Source organism: Dasypus novemcinctus, chromosome 18, assembly GCF_030445035.2.
Source record: "Dasypus novemcinctus isolate mDasNov1 chromosome 18, mDasNov1.1.hap2, whole genome shotgun sequence".
Classification (NCBI taxonomy): domain Eukaryota; kingdom Metazoa; phylum Chordata; class Mammalia; order Cingulata; family Dasypodidae; genus Dasypus; species Dasypus novemcinctus.
Genome location: NC_080690.1, coordinates 50,852,101 through 50,871,197, shown reverse-complemented (window position 1 = coordinate 50,871,197; position 19,097 = coordinate 50,852,101). Strand labels below are relative to the sequence as shown.

At 40.1% G+C, this 19,097-nt stretch overlaps 2 protein-coding genes across 5 annotated transcripts in view; one reads left to right on the top strand and one right to left on the bottom strand.

Moving 5' to 3' along the window:
- ANKRD27 (ankyrin repeat domain 27) overlaps positions 1-4,622 on the top strand; it is a 76,746-nt gene extending 72,124 nt beyond the window's left edge. For all 4 annotated transcript variants that reach the window (XM_058280113.2, XM_058280111.2, XM_058280112.2 and 1 more), the window contains 4 exons: positions 924-1,035; positions 1,863-1,941; positions 2,123-2,195; positions 3,264-4,622. In XM_058280113.2, coding sequence (XP_058136096.1) covers positions 924-1,035; positions 1,863-1,941; positions 2,123-2,195; positions 3,264-3,497 — 498 coding nt within the window. In that variant the 3' untranslated portion in view covers positions 3,498-4,622. The remainder of the gene's footprint in view (positions 1-923; positions 1,036-1,862; positions 1,942-2,122; positions 2,196-3,263) is intronic.
- A 2,579-nt stretch (positions 4,623-7,201) lies between these two features.
- Positions 7,202-13,599, bottom strand: PDCD5 (programmed cell death 5). The gene is made up of 6 exons (XM_004475105.4): positions 13,421-13,599; positions 12,468-12,505; positions 10,124-10,185; positions 8,698-8,789; positions 7,722-7,793; positions 7,202-7,394 (listed from the first exon to the last, which is right to left on the bottom strand). The coding sequence occupies exons 1-6, from the start codon at positions 13,484-13,486 to the stop codon at positions 7,347-7,349; spliced, it is 378 nt and encodes a 125-aa protein (XP_004475162.1). The 5' UTR covers positions 13,487-13,599; the 3' UTR covers positions 7,202-7,346.
- Positions 13,600-19,097: the final 5,498 nt, after the last annotated feature.

Here is a 19,097-nt window from a genome sequence, read left to right as displayed (position 1 = left end):
CTGGTGCCTAAGTCAGGTCTGAATTTTCTGCACTGGGCCGAGTTGGCAGGGTGGCCAGGAATCTGGTCCTTGGCCACCTAATCCGGGGTGGCCTGCTCAGGGCGCCAGGACTCATTCCGTTGGGGTAGCTCTCAAAGGCCTGAGTGAAGGCGCCCTGGCCTGACACCCCTTTCACACACCACTCGAGTACTTGAGGGATGGGAGTTCGGTCTCATAGGAATTAGCAAGTGAAGACATTGTTTGGTTTCACCATCCCTGTAGTGTGAATACATCTGATGCCTTGGCAGCAAGAGGGAGAACATTTGTTTAGTTTGTGGATTTAATGCTTCTCAAGTTCTGTAAAGAGAATTGTGATTACTAATTTATCATGCTCTAGTGCTGTAGAAGTTTGCAGTGAAGAAAGTAGCTCTTCTCTGTTCCTGTTTTTATCCGATTTTCTACTTGGGACATATAAGGTTGAAATGACACATTTGACATGTTAAGGTCACCCTAAGTCCAACTTATTCATAGGCTTATTATATTAATTTTCAATTTTCAGTGACATTTCTTAACAGAATTGAAATATTTTAAACTTGCAATTTAGTACTTTCTCAAATGATGATGCTTACGAATGACTTTGAGAACTTACTGTGTGCCTTAGCACTCAATAAAAGCCCTGTTTTAAGTATTTTATTTGCTATAACTCACTCAGGCCTCACAATACCCATACCTTAACAGGCCCTGTTACTGTCATCCACGCTGCACAGAGCAGTTAGATAGCAGGGCTGCTCTTTACCACTCGGCTTTACGTCTGTTTTGTCTATAGACGCTTCCAAGCTCTCCTGCCCAGCCACACCTATATATTGATGTATATAGATTGAAATAAGCAACCTGCTAAGAAACTTTTTAAAAATAGCTGTTACCTTTTCCCTTTCAACTTGTAGAATTCAAAAATAATGGAATTACTTCAGGTCGTACCAAGTTGTGTTGCCACATTAGATGATATTGGTGAAACAGACCACACGGAGTACATTAATGTTAAGATCAGGAAAAAATGTAAGAACTTACATTCTTTCTATAATTCTCAACTTAGGTTTATTTGTAAATTAACAGATAGTTGCTGGTTTTCATTCAATTGTAAATTGTAAACAAAGAATGTAATTATACATGTGCCTGGGGTGGGTTATGTGCTAATATGTCAGACAAGAGGTAACCTTTTTCTGATTCTGGTTTTCTAATTGATTGTAATGGTGCTTCCTGAGGAAATAATATAGAAACTCTCAGCACTGTTGAAGGTTCAGGCATCTACTTACTGACTGAAGAGGGAGGGACACCTCTGGCAGTTTCTTTATGCCTCATTTCCAAAGCCAGGTGTTTTTCTGAGCAATTTTTTTTTGGAGGGAAGGGGGATGACTGGAGTAAATGCTGCTTTTAAAGATGTTTTTTAAAAAAGCTGCAAGTGTACAGAAGTTGATAGCAATAAGAGCAGCGGTTGTCATCCAGAGGTAGGATTAAGTCTTCTTTTTACAGTTACAGTTTTAGAAGAGTCCGTGTTCTACTGTTGTTGTTGTTTTTAATTACAATGTGGATTTGCAATGTAATAATGTGAACAAACCCACTCACATATCTGGATAATCCTGTGACTGTCTCATGATTGGTGGGGATCATCAGTGTATTAAGGATTTATCTTATCTGATTTGCAGGCATTCACTCAGTAGTAAGTAGGTATCTGCTAATATAGTTAAGCAAATTCAGTGCTAGTTTTTGAAGCTAAGAAAATGAAAAGATTGCATTCATGCTCTAGTTTTTAAAAATGTACTCTAATTTTTAAAAAATTATTCACCTGTTCTGAAATATTCAGATGTTTATCCTTCTATCTGCAGGGAACTCAAAAATGTATGATCTCCCAGATGAACCTTTTACACGACAGTTTTATTTTGTCCACTCATTTGGTCATTTTAAGTGAGTATAAAACTTGAGTTGATGTCTGTATTTTTGACCTATTTACAGTTGACTCACAACAGTTGACTCACAACTGTGCAGCTTTAGTGGGTCTAGAGAAATCTGCAGTCATCAAATGCTGCCACCTTGTGGCCTGCCAGAACATTTCACACTAATATCCCAACTTTATTTCGGATTTCAGGGGAAGGCCTTCCAGGGAGATTATGACGAGAGATAGAAGTGTCCCTAATTTTACTGAAGACTCTTTGCATCAGGTGAGGTATTAAACACTAGCTTATAATGATACCCTTTAAAACCTGACTTTTCCCAAAGTAAGCATGGTAACACCATTTCTTCTTGATAGTCATCATTTCATTTTTCCCTCAGTGTAAGAATTAACAATTAAAACTAGTATTCTTAAATGATATGGTCAAGAGTACAGACTTCATTTATTGTTATATTTAAAAGTACATTTTTGAGCTGAAAAAGGGAATGAGAAAAGTGGAAAATGGTTGTATCCATGGGAAATTGGGATTTATGGTATGCATTAGTAGATGAAATATCTAAACTGTCACTAAGCAAATTTATTAATATTTCAATCAGTAATGTAGTAGGAAACCAGTTTACATATAGATGGATAAAAAATTTCCCCAGATAGGGAAAAAGTTGCTCATATAAACAATTCTGAATGTGGCCATCTTCCTACAGCACTATTTAATCACTCAATTATAAGCAGCTACTTGAATAACTAGTACTATAAGATGACTCTTCTCAGAAACATGACTTTTCTTATTGCAGTTTGCCAATATAGAACTTTTGAGAATGAGAAATAGAATTTATTAGCAAGTGTGGCATAGGCTTGTTGTAACAAATACACAAAAGTTCTAAATCTTTTAGAGAATTAAAGTGATACTTGTTAACATGTCTACTTTTGATTTCATATTTAACCCTCTTCCATGGCTTTGCTATTAGAAGTCCTGCTTAGAGGGAAAGCCACAAACTGCAATCTGCCTGGATTCAATCAAGTGCTAGCTTTTTTCCCTTGTAGCTATGTGGGATTATAGGCAGATTGCTTAATTTGCTAATCCTGTTTCCTTAGCTGTAAAATGACGGTAACAATATTACTAAATACTTTTTAGAGTTGTAAAGATTCAATGTGAAAACATGGAAAACATTTACTATGTGTTTGACACATGTAGTCCACAAATATAATTATCACCAGAGATGTTAGGATTGAAATTATGCCTGAAAAGTACTCACTCAGCACGCTGCTTAAAGGTACTTACTATTGTGGCTAAAGTACTGTACAAACATAAACTGTTTGAACTGTACCTTTTCTTTAGTCAAGGAGGCAGAGGGGCACAGTAAAGCAGAATAACCTGCAAGACCAGAGCAGATCTCACACTGCTGACGAAGGAAGCAGCGCTCAGCCCGAAAGGCCGGCACTGAAACAAACTGTTCCTGGGAACAGGCGACTGCTCCGCAGACACACAGTAAACGAGGCCCTTGGAGCCAAGGGCCTGGAGACTCCTGGCAACCTAACCACTCCCCAAGAGTCGAATATTCCCCAGTCTTAACAGTAATAAATTGTTCGATTTGCTGCCAAGAAGTAAGTACTCAACAAGAAGATGCCAAGCATGAATACAGCTTAGAACTAAACGTACCTTCAAATAACTGGCTTGAGAGAATAAGTCATCAGCAGAAAGTTCCTGAAAGCTTTTCTCTAGGACAGTGGCTAAGGGAAAGAGTGCAACAAAAAAATGATCACTGCTTTCTTTTTCAAAGCTAACAAATGCACTTGAAAAAGAATGCCAAAAGTTCCAACAGTGTCCAGATCCTTAAGTCCGGGGTGCACATTTCTTTTTAAGTATAGAATTCCTTGGTTCAGTGAGATTTTATCACCAGATTCTGACCTCCTTAAAGGTGCTAAACCTCTGTGATTTGTATAAATCAGCAAACCGCAAGCTAAAAGAATTCCTCCATCTGGGATAAGCTGAAGAGAAGCAATCCTAAATTTCATGGGACTGTGGAGGCCAGCCAGGCTGAAAAGTCTCATCTTGGATCCTGGAAAATTGTTCCTTTGCAAAACAACACAAGAACCCAAAGATGGTTAAATGCCACTTTGATGTTCACTTTGGTGAAATGAACTTATTAGACATGTATTATCCATTTATATGGGAAAAGTTGGGTATAATTTTTCTTCCAACAACCTAAGTAGATATTTTTTGTCATTGCACCCATGTTACCTGTAGCAGTGTGTCTAGAAGCCCTTTCTGCTAAGAACCTCTCGTAAATGTCATTCCTGAAGGATGGTTACTGAAGTAGTGGGTAGATTTGGCACATCTTTGTTAGTCTTTTGATTCAAATTTTAAAATAACAGCACAAACCAGGTTAAAATTACTTTAAGTTAGACTTTATCACCATTTATTCCTTTTTATAAATTTCTATAGATTATACTGTTATTTTTTTATGTTAACTGGTCTAGAGCAACAAACTTGGGTTTTCCTTGAGTACATTTTCAAATAACTTTGTAATAGGAAAAAGGTTTTATGCATGTTCTTGGAAATACTTGTCTATGTATAGAAGGGAGGGGCTCGTTATTTTTCTATAAAGTAATTTATGATTTCTAATTCTAATGTGCCTTGATATGTGCCAAATGATGGAAAAGAAACAGTAAACTTTGATTCTTGAGAGTGCCATGATACGCATTTTTAGTTTTTTGTTTTGCTATGGAGATTGTTTCTCAACCTCTCTGCTATAAACATGTTCTTTGCATGTGGAAAAATGTTTCTTCACTGGATAGATGTACATTTTTATTTTCAGTTACAGATGTGTAATTGAAACATGTAAACTTGATCAGAGTCCACCTATTGCCAACTTCATCACCACTGCCTGAAGTCCCCAGAAGTGTTTTCTTTCTTTTAAAATCAGAAAGACAAAAATGAATATGACAGCTTCCTAGTCCAAACAGGAAATAGGCATTGTTGCTTTGCCAATTTCTTTGTTCTATTTTTCTTCTCCCCACTTTTGAATAAGACAACCTTATTGACAAATTGCTGTGGTTCTATACTGCCCTAATTAGACAACTTTATATATCCTATAGTTTTTCGGCATAGCCATTTCAAACTGCAAATACATTCGATACCACCTAATTTTTGGGGTGGTACACTATAATTTTGAAAACTTTTTTTTTTTTTAAGATTTATTTATTTAATTTTCCCCCCTCCCCCGGTTGGTTGTCTGTTCTCGGTGTCTATTTGCTGCATCTTGTTTCTTTGTCTGCTTCTGTTGTCATCAGTGGCACGGGAAGTGTGGGCGGCGCCATTCCTGGGCAGGCTGCACTTTCTTTTCACGCTGGGCGGCTCTCCTCATGGGCGCACTCCTTGTGCGTGGGGCTCCCCTACGCGGGGGACACCCTTGCGTGGCACGGCACTCCTTGCGCGCATCAGCACTGCGCATGGGCCAGCTCCACACGGGTCAAGGAGGCCTGGGGTTTGAACCGCGGACCTCCCATGTGGTAGACGGACGCCCTAACCACTGAGCCAAGTCCATTTCCCTAATTTTGAAAACTTTTTGTGTACAACCCTCTTTATTTTTTTTGGAGGTACTGGGGCCGGGGATTGAACCCGGGACTTTTTATGTGGGAAGCCGGTGCTGAACCCCTGAGCTACACTGGCTCCTCATATACCCCTACCTTATTTCTAACAGAACTAATGTAATTGTCAAATGAGGAAATAGGTTCCGAGAAAGAAAGGGGCTGATTCACTCGAGATCTCAGAGCCAGGGTCAAAGCTTCCAGCTTGGTGTGCCCACTGTCTGGAGATATAAGTGCTGTGAATGGATCTTTTAGTCTTAGGGCAAAAGTTTACTCTTTTGAGCTATTTTAGTAATCAGTAATGTAAGCCATCTTAAGTGATTATCTCAATTATTTTTAAAAACACCTGTTTTTCTCTGCTTCCACTCCCCAGACAAAACTTCCCCCTTATTGCTTTTAAGAAGGATCCTCTATGCTTGTATACAGAACCACATAAGTCTCTTAAGTTTAAAGGAATCTGGCAATGTTTAAACAAATTCACATCAGTAGTTGACATTAGGGCAGGGGTTACTATGCAAGAGAGCATGTACCAAAACTTGCTGAAAATTGTCGTTTTCCTCCACCATTTTTATGTAAATGAGGCCTAAAGCAAAAATGTACCTTTTTTCCCTAGAAAAAATACCTGACCAAATTTTACTACTGGCTATTTATAATTCTGTTCCTTGAAAAAAATTCTGATGTTCTTCATGGTTCTACTAATTCCTTTCCTCATTCAGGAACGTCAGACACATTTCAATACTTGGTTGACTACAGTTACAAATTTCAAGTCTCAAATATAGCTAAACATCTATTAGCAGTATGCTTGCTAAAGCATAGACTGGGAGGATTGTAAAAGACATTTTCTGCTACTAATCCTATTCATCTTACTAAACAAAAGTTTACTTCCTTCCTGGACTAGGACTGTTAAGACTAATAAGGTGCTTAAAAGGTTATACCAAATAGCTCCACTGGCAGTTATGTTTTTGATTCAGATTTATGAGCAAAGTTAAAAATCTTTCATAATCTAGAAGTACAATATGAGGTGCCATTTTGGCTTATCACCTGCAACTTTATTGGTGAAGAGCCTAGAATATTTATACCTAAAGTTTAACTGCTGAACTGTCTCAACTGGATATTAATCCTTAGAAGTCATTTCTCTCACAAATATGTTTATTTTATTGATGTATTATTACCAGAATGTGCTAATTATTTTGATAATTTTTTTCCAATGGAAGTATCACTCCAGTTAGGTTGTTTTGCCAGGGGATGTTATTTGTTAGATAATTCAATCTCAGTGCTTTCCAAAAGCGTATTATAAATAAAGCCAAATGTAGGAAATTTTTTTTTTTTTACATTAAATGGCAGGATTTCAGACTATGTGCAAGAAGAGAAACAGCTTACTACTTTCAGATCCTGTCTCAGAAATACTGGATGTGCTCAGGAGTTAAAGTTTATTAAGCTTAAATCCAAGGCTTTAATTCTCAAAATGTTGCTGGCTGCTGTTGCTGTTATTTTCTTCTCACTGATGAGTGCTTTAGTAGCTTCTGTTTTTGCTAAGGCCATTTTCCCTACCTAATCCTAATTTCACAATTGCAAAGGATATATTCATGTTGCTACACATGTTTAAAAACTTTTGGTAGGAAAGGGAAAATTCAAAATGCAGATCTTCTTGTCATTCAACTTGGCACAAAAACAGCTTTGCCCAAATTATTTAATTTTGCAAAACGAGTTTATTTTTTTAAAGGCATATAGACAATAAACAAAGTGAACATTTAATCAGATCTTATCTTCTGCAAGGCATTATCTGTCCTAGAATTGTTCCAATAGATTTCAGTCTCTAAACATTTTTATTTCAATAATCATCATCTTCATCAGAGTCCATTACTTTTCTTCTGTTGAACTAGGGGGGAAATCAGAAGAGTGTCATAACATGTTTAATAAATTATACCTCAGATTTTGAGAAGAAAACTTTCTACCTACTTTAGCAAGACATTTTTGTGTCTTTAAAACAACTTATGATCTAAGGGAGTGAGGGATGGGGATATTTTCTAATGTTAAGAACCCCTCAATATATTCAGCCTTTCTCCCCAAACTTCCATGTGTTATGAAATGAAAACAACTATGGGCCAGGACATGTTTTGATATGATATGGCAGATGCATATTCAGTACCTAACCTTTAAAATACCAATTTTTCTATACAAGTCATATGCATTTTGGAAAACTTACTTTAACTGTTGTTTTCTTTTCTGTTTGTTGGCTTACTTTTTCAAGTATTTCTATTAAACCTTGTTCTGATACCTGGGTAACCAGATAGAAAAAAAGAGTACCTTTTTAAACAAAGAATTTATCTCAATGATTTAATCATGTTGTCTTTCTGGGATGTGGGAGCAGAAGTCAACAGAAAAGGAGTGGTGGGACAGGAGGTTGAAACTGCTGGTTTTAACTACAGTTTAGTTCCAAATAAAATTTGCTTTGTTGTTCCTCATTTGTGGAGAGGAGACAAGTATCCATCATATAGCTCCCTCAGAAAAATTCAAAGTGAAAGGTATTTAAATACCGTTATCACCACTAAGAAACAATTAAAACCAACTACACCAGACACTGTTTTCAGCATAAGGGCCATAGACACAATGCCTTTGTCCTTAAGAAACTTTAAACACCTCCTTGAGGGAGATAGTCATGCTCATAGAAACACTAGCCAGTCACTGTCCCTTCCACATTGCCAGTGGTTCTCAGGGAAAGGAGGCGAAGGGCGAATGAACCCACAGGCTGTGACAGCAGCAGAGGGCTTCTCAGTGCAGGAGAGGCTCTGGTCTTAAAAGGAAGGTCAGGCTTGCCAGAATATACCCATCAAGTCGATACAGCAGCACACATAATGACAAAGGAAGTTTAGTACCTCCGTATTTGTAAAACAAGTCTACCTTTGGCAGTATTTTAATTGGTATTATAGGCAAACCTTGTTTCCAGGGCAGAAGCAATTAAGCCAGGTGACTTTGAAGCAGAGGATGTCAGAAGGGCAGTTTGTTATAGTTATCTTTTAGGATTTATGGTTGTACAACTATTCTTTCCTTTAAAAATTTCTCCGTAGAAATAATCAACAAGAACTCTGTCACCAGATGAAGATGAGATTGTCCTTTTGAAGACAAGCTTTGATAAAGTAGGTAACAAAGGGTGAAGTTACCTCAAAGCAGTCCAAGCTTACCTTCCCACTTAGTTGTCCATATCTTGCCATCTGTATAAGGTAATTCTCTACTGCTTTAGTTTTTTCAGGCTTCACGAGTGCTAAATTACTTACTAAAATGAAAAATACAAAAAGTGTCAAAACTAAATGCACTTGTATTTATATCTTAAAACTATGCACTGACATTTCCAAAGCCCTTCAAATCCATTATGTTGTTTTAAGTCTCATGACCAGACAAGTAGGTAGGGTTGCCCCTCTCAAAAATGAGGAAACCGAAGTTCAGTCATGTCAGTCTTATCACACAGAGGTACTGGTAGAGCCAAGATTAAATTTGGGCCCTCAGAATCTAAGCCCCTTGACTTTTTGTTTCTTGTAAAAATAAACAGCTGCTCTTTGAAGATAATTATTAATTCCTATGCATATTAAAATAGTCTGGTCCATCTTTAATATTAACATTAGTATTTACTATACCAACCCTGATTTCAACGAATAGTCCCATGTAAATAAAACACACTTTGCAGCTCATCTGATAATTAATCAAACTTAAAGTACCAAAACCTTTTGCTAAAGGTATTTAATGGTGGTGATTTATCTAATGCTGCCTCTTCTAAATTCAAACTGGGCTCCAAGATATAATACAGAAGATACCAGTTAATATTGATTGACTCATTTTATTTTTATTCATGATTTTCTTTTTGGGTTTTATTATGAAAAATTTCAAACACAGTAAATCCCCAAGCTCTATCTACCCATATCAACAACCAGCCATATTTTGTGATTGACTTAATTTGGGAGTTAACTGTTTCTTACAACTTTTACCCAGTATGCACTTAGAGAACATCTCTTCCGTAAGAGAGAACTGAGCTGTAACTTTTTTAAAAATTAATTTTTAAAATATTATTTTTAAAGAAGCTTTAGATTATAAGTTACGTTGAAAATATAGGGATTCCCATATACTCCACTCCCTCCCCTTCCCATGCTTTTCCCCATTAACAACATCTTTCACTAGTGTGGTACATTTGTTAATACTGATAAACACATATTAAAGTATTGCTACTAACCATGGTCTATAGTTTACATTATGGTTTACACTTTGCACTGTACAATTTTATAGGCTTTGACAAAGTGTTTAATGACTTGTATCCTTCATTGCAATGTCCCCCAAATGCCCCATGTTATACATATTCTTTCCTCTTCTTCCCCTCAGAATCTAGTGGCCACTGCCTTTATATCAATATTACAAGTTCTTCCATTCCTAGAATAATAATAATTAGCTATAACTTTTAAAAAATATTATGTTTCTCTAGGCTGATAATCTTTATACTTCTTACAAATAAACTATTTAAAATGTTTTTAGGTTAAATAAATACTTAATCAAGAGACAGAAATAATTCCATGTATTATCTCCCCATCCAACTGATCCCAAAAGGAAACCAAAGATGCTTACACCTGGCCCGGGCTGACTGATCCAGAACTTGGGCTAGTATACTGTTTCTCATTTCTGCCTCCCTATAAGAAAAAGCAAAATAAATTAGAACTAAGCTGTCAGTGTCCCTATTGAACATACAAAAACAACAGCAACAACAAAAAAACCCACAACTAACTACACATACAGGCTGCAGTACGGTAGGTGCTGTGCAGGTAATAGCAGCTACATCAATGTAGAAAATGCCTTCAGAAGATCAGTTTTATATTACAGGAGTGTTAGCCAACCAGGTTGGAAGGGAAAACATAAAATTTTCAAAATTCAGTTAACCACCATTACTAACACTAAGTACCTGGAACTTTGTAGTAGGATTTCAGGCGATTAGAGTGAACAAGAGATTAGTCGTATAATTAGATATGAAGAAGCTGCAACCCAGGAAAGCTATGTTAAAGAGACATAAATACTATGGCAAGTTAGAAGCAAATCTCCTGTTTCAAGAATCTCAGTCCTATTAGTATATATTTGGGGTGGAGTGGGGGAGAAGGAGTGAAATTATTCGACAACTATCCTTGTACCTACTTATCCAAGAAAAGCAAGAAGGAGTTCATGCTTGTAGGACAGTGGTTTTCAAACTTTTCTTTCCCCTCAAATTTAGTCTTGCAAGAAATGTCATACACAAGACAGACAAAAAGCTGGGCTGCTTTGGCTGAATTAGAGGCAGAGCTGGGGCTGGGTGTGCTCACTAATGGTCTCTGAGGGGCCCTTGGGCTCCTCAAACATGGCTTGAAGACCACTTCCCTAGGCCATTTCCTTCTTTCTCCTGAGTACTTCCTGCCATGAACTACTATTACTGTATTTCCCAGATTCTAAGATGCCACTGACTGTAAAATGCACTATAATTTCATGTATCTGCAAAGGAAAAGGACTCTAGATGAGGTATCTCAGGAGATAAAGACCGCATTCTCAATACAAGGAAAACAGGAAATAAACCTGCCAATTTGAAAGGGACACCAAGGAAAGAGTCAGCGTGCATCAACCTTGGCCCCGGAGGAGGAGAAAAAGAAGAAAAAAGTTCCTCTGAGAATGTGGACTACAAGCTTGAGTCTTCTACGTTTGCTGTGTGAATTCACACTACTAGGGTGGCAAGAGAGGGAACCTTGATCAGATAATTTAAAGAGGTCTCAGGCAAGCGGACTTGGCCCAATGGTTAGGGTGTCTGCCTACCACATGGGAGGTCCGCGGTTCAAACCCCAGGCCTCCTTGACCGGTGTGGAGCTGGCCCATGTGCAGTGCTGATGCGCGCAAGGAGTGACGTGCCACACAGGGGTGTCCCCCGTGTAGGGAAGCCCCACGTGCAAGGAGTGTGCCCCATAAGGAGAGCCGCCCAGCGCGAAAGTGCAGGCTGCTTAAGAATGGCGCTGCATACACGGAGAGCTGACACAGCAAGATGACGCAACAAAAAGAAACACAGATTCCCAGTGCCGCTGATAAGGATAGAAGGGGTCGCAGAAGAACATACAGAGAATGGACAGAGGGCAGACAACTGGGGGGGGGGGGGCGGGATTTAAAAAAAAAAAATTGAAAAAAAAAAAAAGGTCTCAGGTTAGAAATGTCCACAAATGATGACAGAAGCCAAAGTCAGTCCTGGAAGAATTCAGAACAAGATTGAGGGAGAGATGTATCTCAATTTCAAGACATTAAAAGATGAAAAAAATGAAAAAATGTACATCTCAGAATCAATGAAGTCCATGTAGTTTTTTACTTTCTTTATGGTATTTAGCACTTTATCCCAAGGGCTTACCATTGGTATTCTCTCACTACTGTTAAATCACATGAGGGCTGAGACCTTCTCTGCCTTGCCTATTTCTGTAGATCCAGCACAGTGTCTGATCCAGAGCAAGTGCTCAATAAGTATCTGCCGAATGAATGTGCTAAAAAGGTATCATGATGGGGTAATCGGATAGTCATTCAAAAAGCTGCCATGTGTGAGATGCTTGGCCATGTGCTGGGACAAAACAGAAAAGAATAGTTTAACAGTTAATATTTATTGAGCACTTCCTAAGTGAGACACTGTACTCATGTAATCCTCACAACATCCCTATACGATAGTATATTATTATGCTCAATAAAAGAGTAATCACAGTTTAGAAGAGATACAAACATCAACAAGTAATTGCAATACAATGTAGTGTGTGCTGAGGCTCCATTCTTATTAATTTAATTAACTAATAAAGAAGACACCCTGATGATGATGATTTATGGAAAATCCTGTGCCAGGAAAAACTAAAGACACACCTATTTAACTAAAGGAAAAAGACCATTTGGTGAAATCAACCTTCAAAAAGTTCAGAGCTCCAGTCCATACCTGTGCTTTGCTTCCTGTTGTGCTGCATCACTAGGATCCTGCAAGATAAAATAATTTCACAGGAAAAAAACTTTTTCTGAATCAGAATAGGATCATACAGTGGTAGATGGTCAATGTGATAGCTTGCACCTACTAAAATATTTTGATAAGCTTCTCAAGTCACAAATTAGTAGTAGTGTTTTAGGATACAGCCAGCCATTAGGGAGGGACACCCCTGTATTATGATACCATATTTTACGTGGTAAGAATAATTTCTGGAAAATAAAAGATACCTCGGTATAGGAACTGGCATGATTTAAATGGCCCTTCCCTCGAGACCGTTCCCCTTCACCCTTGATAGATTATTCTCCCTTTCTATATAGCAAGTGACTAATTTGAGCATCTTACAGATGTGATTTGTGCTTAGGGTCTAGTTCCTCCCCTAGACAAGGGAGGATACTGGTCTGTTCCCCGAGGTACCCTCAAGCAGCGAGCACAAAACCGACCCGCGAAAAATGTTTGACCACTTGGGTCAGAACAACTGATTTATAGAAAAAAAAATCCGCTTTGCCCGTCGGCTGGAATAGTAGTAGAAGCAGGCTAGATCCAAAAGCTAAGGGTCGAAGAAACGCGAAGGCTGGTCATTCCGCTTCGGACACCAGCTCGTGAAGGACCACATTTCAATGCCCCACCCAGGCGAGGACGACCCTGGAAGAAGCAAACCCCCTACCCCTTCCGGGGACAGGCCCTGGGACAACCGTACCCGGCGCCGCACGTGGCCGGCACCCACCTCTTGGCCTCCCGAGCCCCCTCGCGACGGCAGAAAGGGCGGAGGACGGCCTCGCCGCCCCATGGGCAGCGGCGCAGCCCCCGGCCCTTCGGCAAGCGACGACCACGGCGCCGAGAGCCTCCGCCTAGGGCCGCGCCCTCGAGGGCGGCGCCCCGCAGGGGACGGACTCGGCGGGCGTGCTCACCCCATGCTTCGCCTGCAGCTCCGCCAGCCTCTGCTTCCTCAGCGCCTCTAGCTCCTCTTCCGCCATGGCGAGGTCGTCCGGGCTAGAACAGCCGCAGCCGCTCTGGAGCCCACTCGGAGGGAACTCCTGTGGACCCTACGCGCGAGTACGGCCCTCGCCTCTGCGCAGGCGCCCGCAGCGCCCAGGCGTCACCAATCCAGCCCCGAGCTGCGTCGCCGGTAGCAGCCAGGGAGCCCGGGAGAGGCCCGATTGCCCGATCGCAGGGGGTCGGCGGGATGGTGTCCAGCCGCGGTGAGCAAAAAAGCACCGCAGAGCCTGCGGAGATACTCCCGCCGCGCGCATGGGCCCCCGCACGTCCTCATCCCGGGGTCGGCCACTCTGCTTGTGTGCACGCGGCCTGATAATCTAAAAATTTGTCTTCAGCAGCAACAAGCGTAATGATAATAGGTAACATTTATTGGTGCTTATCATGTGCTAGGCTCATACCATCTCCACGTACGGATGAGGAACCCCGGCTCCAATAAGTCTAAGCGGGATGATGGAAAAGTTCTAAAACCTAAATTTATTAAAAAGCATTCCATTGAATTGCACACTTAAAATGGATTTTTAAAAGGTGGGGGAGTGGGGGAGAAAGGCGAAGAGACTCTCTAAAAGTCACTCTGCCATTAAGTAGTTAAGTTAAAGCAAACTTCGAGGCACTGAAGGGCCTTTCCTCCAAGGTTGGGACGGAAACGGGGGCGGGCGAGGGGTAGAGGGTGTAAACGCCCTGACACTCCTGCCCCACTCACGCACACAAGGGACCTTTCTTCGGAGGATGTTGGAGCAGGGCTGTTGGGGTGGGCGGCTGTGGCTGTGTGAACTACCTTGTGGGACACACGCATACACACACACCTTTCACCTGCGGTCTTTGGAGTGGAGACAGTGGAATGTATGCGTGTGTGTTTGTGTGCGTTTATGCGTGCAGGTGTGTGTGTGTGTATGTGTGTAGGGGGATGTTTAGCTCCTTAAAGTAACTCAGGCAGGAATCCGTGTGTTTTGAATATAAGGTTTTTGAACAGTAACTGTGTTTTTTTAAACAGGCAATTATTTGCCTTGGGGAGACCCCAAAATGGGAGTCTGGAGTCTTTACATCGATTTTGGGGGTGTTACAATTGAGACCTTTTGTGGAAGTCAGTGGAATGGGTGTTGTGATGGCAGGTGTGACTTCCATTCACAAAAATCAGTCTTGGGTCAGGAAGATGCAGTACTGTTTGGGATGGTACTTGAGTCCCACCCTCACGAAGAAATGAAAAATCTTGGACTGGCAAGGATAGGGATCGTCACCTCATTTCTTAAATCAAAATATGGTCCCAATGGATCAAATATTTAAAGGTTTAAAAGCACAAATCACAAAACTACTAGAAACTCTTAAACATCCACACTGAAACATCCAATCCGAGTTCATGGATTGGAAGACTTAATATTGTTAAATGGCATTGCTACCCAAAGTGATCTACAGATTCAACAAATTCTGAACAAAATTACAGCAGCCTTTTTTGCAGTCATCAAATTCATATGGAATGGCAAGGGATCCCAGATAGCCAGAAGCATCCTGAAAAAGAAGAACAAAGTTGGAGGATTCATACTTCCCAATTTCAAAAATTTACTACAAAGCCACAGTACTAAAACAGTATGGTGTTGGCACAAGGACAGACAGATAGGTCACTGGAATAAAACTGAGAGTCCAGAAATAAACCCACGTCTCTGGCCAATTTATTTTCAACAAAGGGGCCTGGAACCTTGAAGACACATGTTAAGTGAAATAAGCCAGATGCAAAAGGACAAATATTATATGATTTCTCTTATTTGAAATAACTAGAATAAGCAAATTCATAGAGACAGAAGGTAGATTATAGGTTAACAGAGGCTAGGGGTGGGGCTAGAGAGTTACTGCCTAACATATATTGGGTTTCTTTTTGGGGTGATGGAAAAGTTTTGGTAACGGGTGGTGGTAATGATGGCACCATATTGGGGATGTGATTGATTTCAATGAATTGTACACATGGAAGTGGTTAAAGTGGGAAAGTTTATGTTATGCATATGTTATCAAAATAAAAAACCTAATAGAAAATATTTGTGAGGATATATGAATATTTAAAGCAGAAAGGACTCTCTCATAAAACCACCTAGTTTGGGCCTCATTTAAATTTGTTCTTATTTTATTTTGTTTTGTTTTATTTTGAAAGAAGCTTTAGATTACATAAATTACATCGAAAATATAAGGGATTCCCATATATCCCACCCCTCCTCCTCCCATACTTTTCTACATTAACAGCATCTTTCATTATTAGTGTGGTACTTTTTTTTGTTACAGTTGATGAACACTTATTGAAGCATTGCTACTAACCATGGTTTATAGTTTACATTATAGTTTATTTTACACTTTGCACCACACAATATTATAGGTTTTGACAAAATGTATAATGGCCTGTATCCGTCATTGCAATGTCATGCAGGACAATTCCAATGTCTCCAAAATGCCCCATGTTACATCTATTCTTCCCTCTCTCTCCCCTCAGAACCTCTGGTGGCCACTGCCTTTATATCAATGATAAAAGTTCTTTAATTGCTAGAATAATAATGTCTACTTTAGTACTTATTTGCATTCTTCCCTTGTGTTTGTTCATTCCTCAAACTTGAGGATTTTGGGATGGTGATGCCCACTCTGTTTCTAATTGAGAAGGGGCTTAGATCCCATGGGGGCAGATGGATGGAGTTGTCTTGCTTGTAGTGGCAGATACTCTTTGTATTTTGGCATGGGTGTTGTCCATCATCATCCTTTTTTTAGTTGTCCTGGGTAAGTCCAGTGAACTGGAGAGTGGGTATTGCAACTCTGCTGAGATTCAGGACTCAACTGGCATATAACAGACCTAAGGTTTAAGCTTCTGGGACATATATTTGATGAGTATAGTGCTAATCATAGGTTCAAATCAAAGGTGCAGAAGAGCCATGTGTTGGGAAATTATAAATGAGTCCAACTCTGTTATATTGGGGAGCATATATTCCAAGTAAGTCCCACTAACAGGGTCCTGAATTCCTGAGATTGCCCTGCCTATAATGTCTAGATGTCTCTAGAGCCCTCAGGAGCCCTCCTGTTTGAGGCACTGTTAACTGCGGCAGTCAGTGAGATCCTGCTGAGACATGCATAAGCATAACCTCTGGAATGACCTCATAATTCACTTTGAAATCTCTTAGCCATAAAAAACTCATTTGTGGGAGCAGATGTGGTTCAAGCAGTTGAACACCAGCTTCCCACACGGGAAGTCCTGGGTTTGGTTTTCAGTGCCTCCTTAAAAACACACAAACAATAATATGACACCCAGGCCCAGAGCCTCAACAGACTTCAGCTCCTACACTTTGACTTATTGGACTTACTCCACTCAGCTAACATGGAGTTGAAGAAGGTCAACCACCACAACATGGAGCCTAGAGTGTCTACAACTAGAAGCAGGAAGAGTGCATCCAGTACCCATGTGGAATCTAAGCCCTCACTTGACATAGGTGTGCAATGGACACAACCAATCCAATGTCCACAGAGAAAATGTGGAATGGGTGTGGGAACGGTAGCCATGGGGGCTGCTGGGTGTGGGGAACGGGAGGAAGAGATGAGATGTGGAGGCGTTTTCGGGACGTGGAGTTGTCCTGGATAGTGCTTCACGGACAATTACGGGACACTGTAGATCCCCCCAGGGCCCACTGGATGGAACGTGAGAGAGTCTGGGCTATGATGTGGACCATTGACTATGGGGTGCAGTGATGTTCAGAGATGAACTTACCAGGTGCAATGGATGTATCACGATGATGGGAGAGAGTGTTGCTGTGGGGGGAGTGGGGGGCGGGGGCGGTGGGGTTGAATGGGACCTCATATATTTTTTTTAATGTAATTAAAAAATAATAATAATAATAAATAAATATTAAAAAATTAAAAAACAACAACAACAACAACAACAACAAAACACACAAACAAAAAACCCAAACAGCAAACAAACAAATGAAAAAACCAACTCAGGGGAGCTGATGTGGCTCAGTTGAGCACTGGTTTCCCATATACAAGGTTCCAGCTTCAATCCTTGGGCCCAGTATCACACACACACACAAAAGAAACAACTCCTTTGTATTTAATATTTCCCCCTTTTGGTCAAAGTCTTTTTCCAAATGCATCGCTAGTTGGGCTTGGTAATAATCCCTTGGTTCCAGGGAGGTTCATCCCTGGGAGTCATGTCCCATGCTGGGGGTGAGGGGAGGTGGTAAGTTTATATGCTGAGTTTGGCCTAAAGAGAGGCCACATTTGACCAACAAGGAGGATTTCAGGAAGTAACTCTTAGGCAATATATAATATTAGACTAAGTTTCAATTTCACAAGAACAAGGTTCATTAAGTACAACCATCAATATTAAAGGCCTTGTGTAATAATCTGTCCTTATTTGCTAGGCACTGCCCATGTACTCAGGATATTCTTGCCACTCTATGAGAGAATGTAGCAGGACTTCCCAAGATGGGAATTCAATATTTGTTCTGTTATTGTGTGGGTTTCCACCCACTAAGATAACACCCCATGACCACTTGAACATATTCATATGTCATAGAGGCATGCCCCAGGTGGATCCCTCCCCAAACATTTCCCCATCACTGACATCCTGCACCAGAGATCCTCCCCTGCCACAGTTGTGACTCTTCTGCAATACAAAACCTCTCCCCTAAAAAGGCAAAAATAAATAAATAAAAATAATAAGAAAATAAAATGAAAACTAATTAAAAAAAAATATATATATATATATAAATCTTTTTCATTGTGGCTTTCATCACCATAAGATCTATTATCTTTTGTGTACATTGACAATTTCTTCTGTATATTTCCCCAATGTCTTTTTATTTTTTTCTTTGCTTTATTTTCAAAGAAGCTTTAGGTTACAGAAAAGTCACATAGAAAATACACGGTATTTCCATATACGCAACCCCTCCCACTCTCTCCTTTTAATAACATCTTACGTGAGTATGGTACATTTGTTACAGTTGATGTACAAATATTGAAGCATCACTACTAACCATGGTCAGTGGTTTACATTATGGTTTTACATTTTGCACCATACATTTATATAGGTTTTCACAAAATTAAAAATGGCCTGGATCCATCATTGCAAGATCATGCAGAACAATTCTAATGCCCAAAAAATGCACTATATTCCATCTATTTTCTTCTTCCCTCCCTCTCCCTTCTGAACCTATGATAAACACTGAGTTTCAATTTTTGAAGAATAAGGTTCATAGTTACATGCAATAGTATTGAGGGCTTGACATGTTGGCACTGCCTATGTTCCCAAGAGATTCTTGCCCCTCTAATTGAGAACATAGCAGGACTCCTAAAGATGGGAGTTTAATATTTTCTTGTTTATTTTATGGGTCTCTACCCACCGAGATAATGCACTATGACAAAATGAACATGTTCATATTCCACAGAAGGCTTCCCAGGTGTGCCCTATCCCGCATATCCCACCGCTCCCAACACCCTGCACCAGTAACTGTCCCCTGCCATATTTGCCAAAAGAACATTCCCACTATTGTAGTTTGAACCACAGACCTACGAATCCCCTAAATTCACCTGTTCCTTCCTCAATCCCTCCTTCAAGATCCATAGATA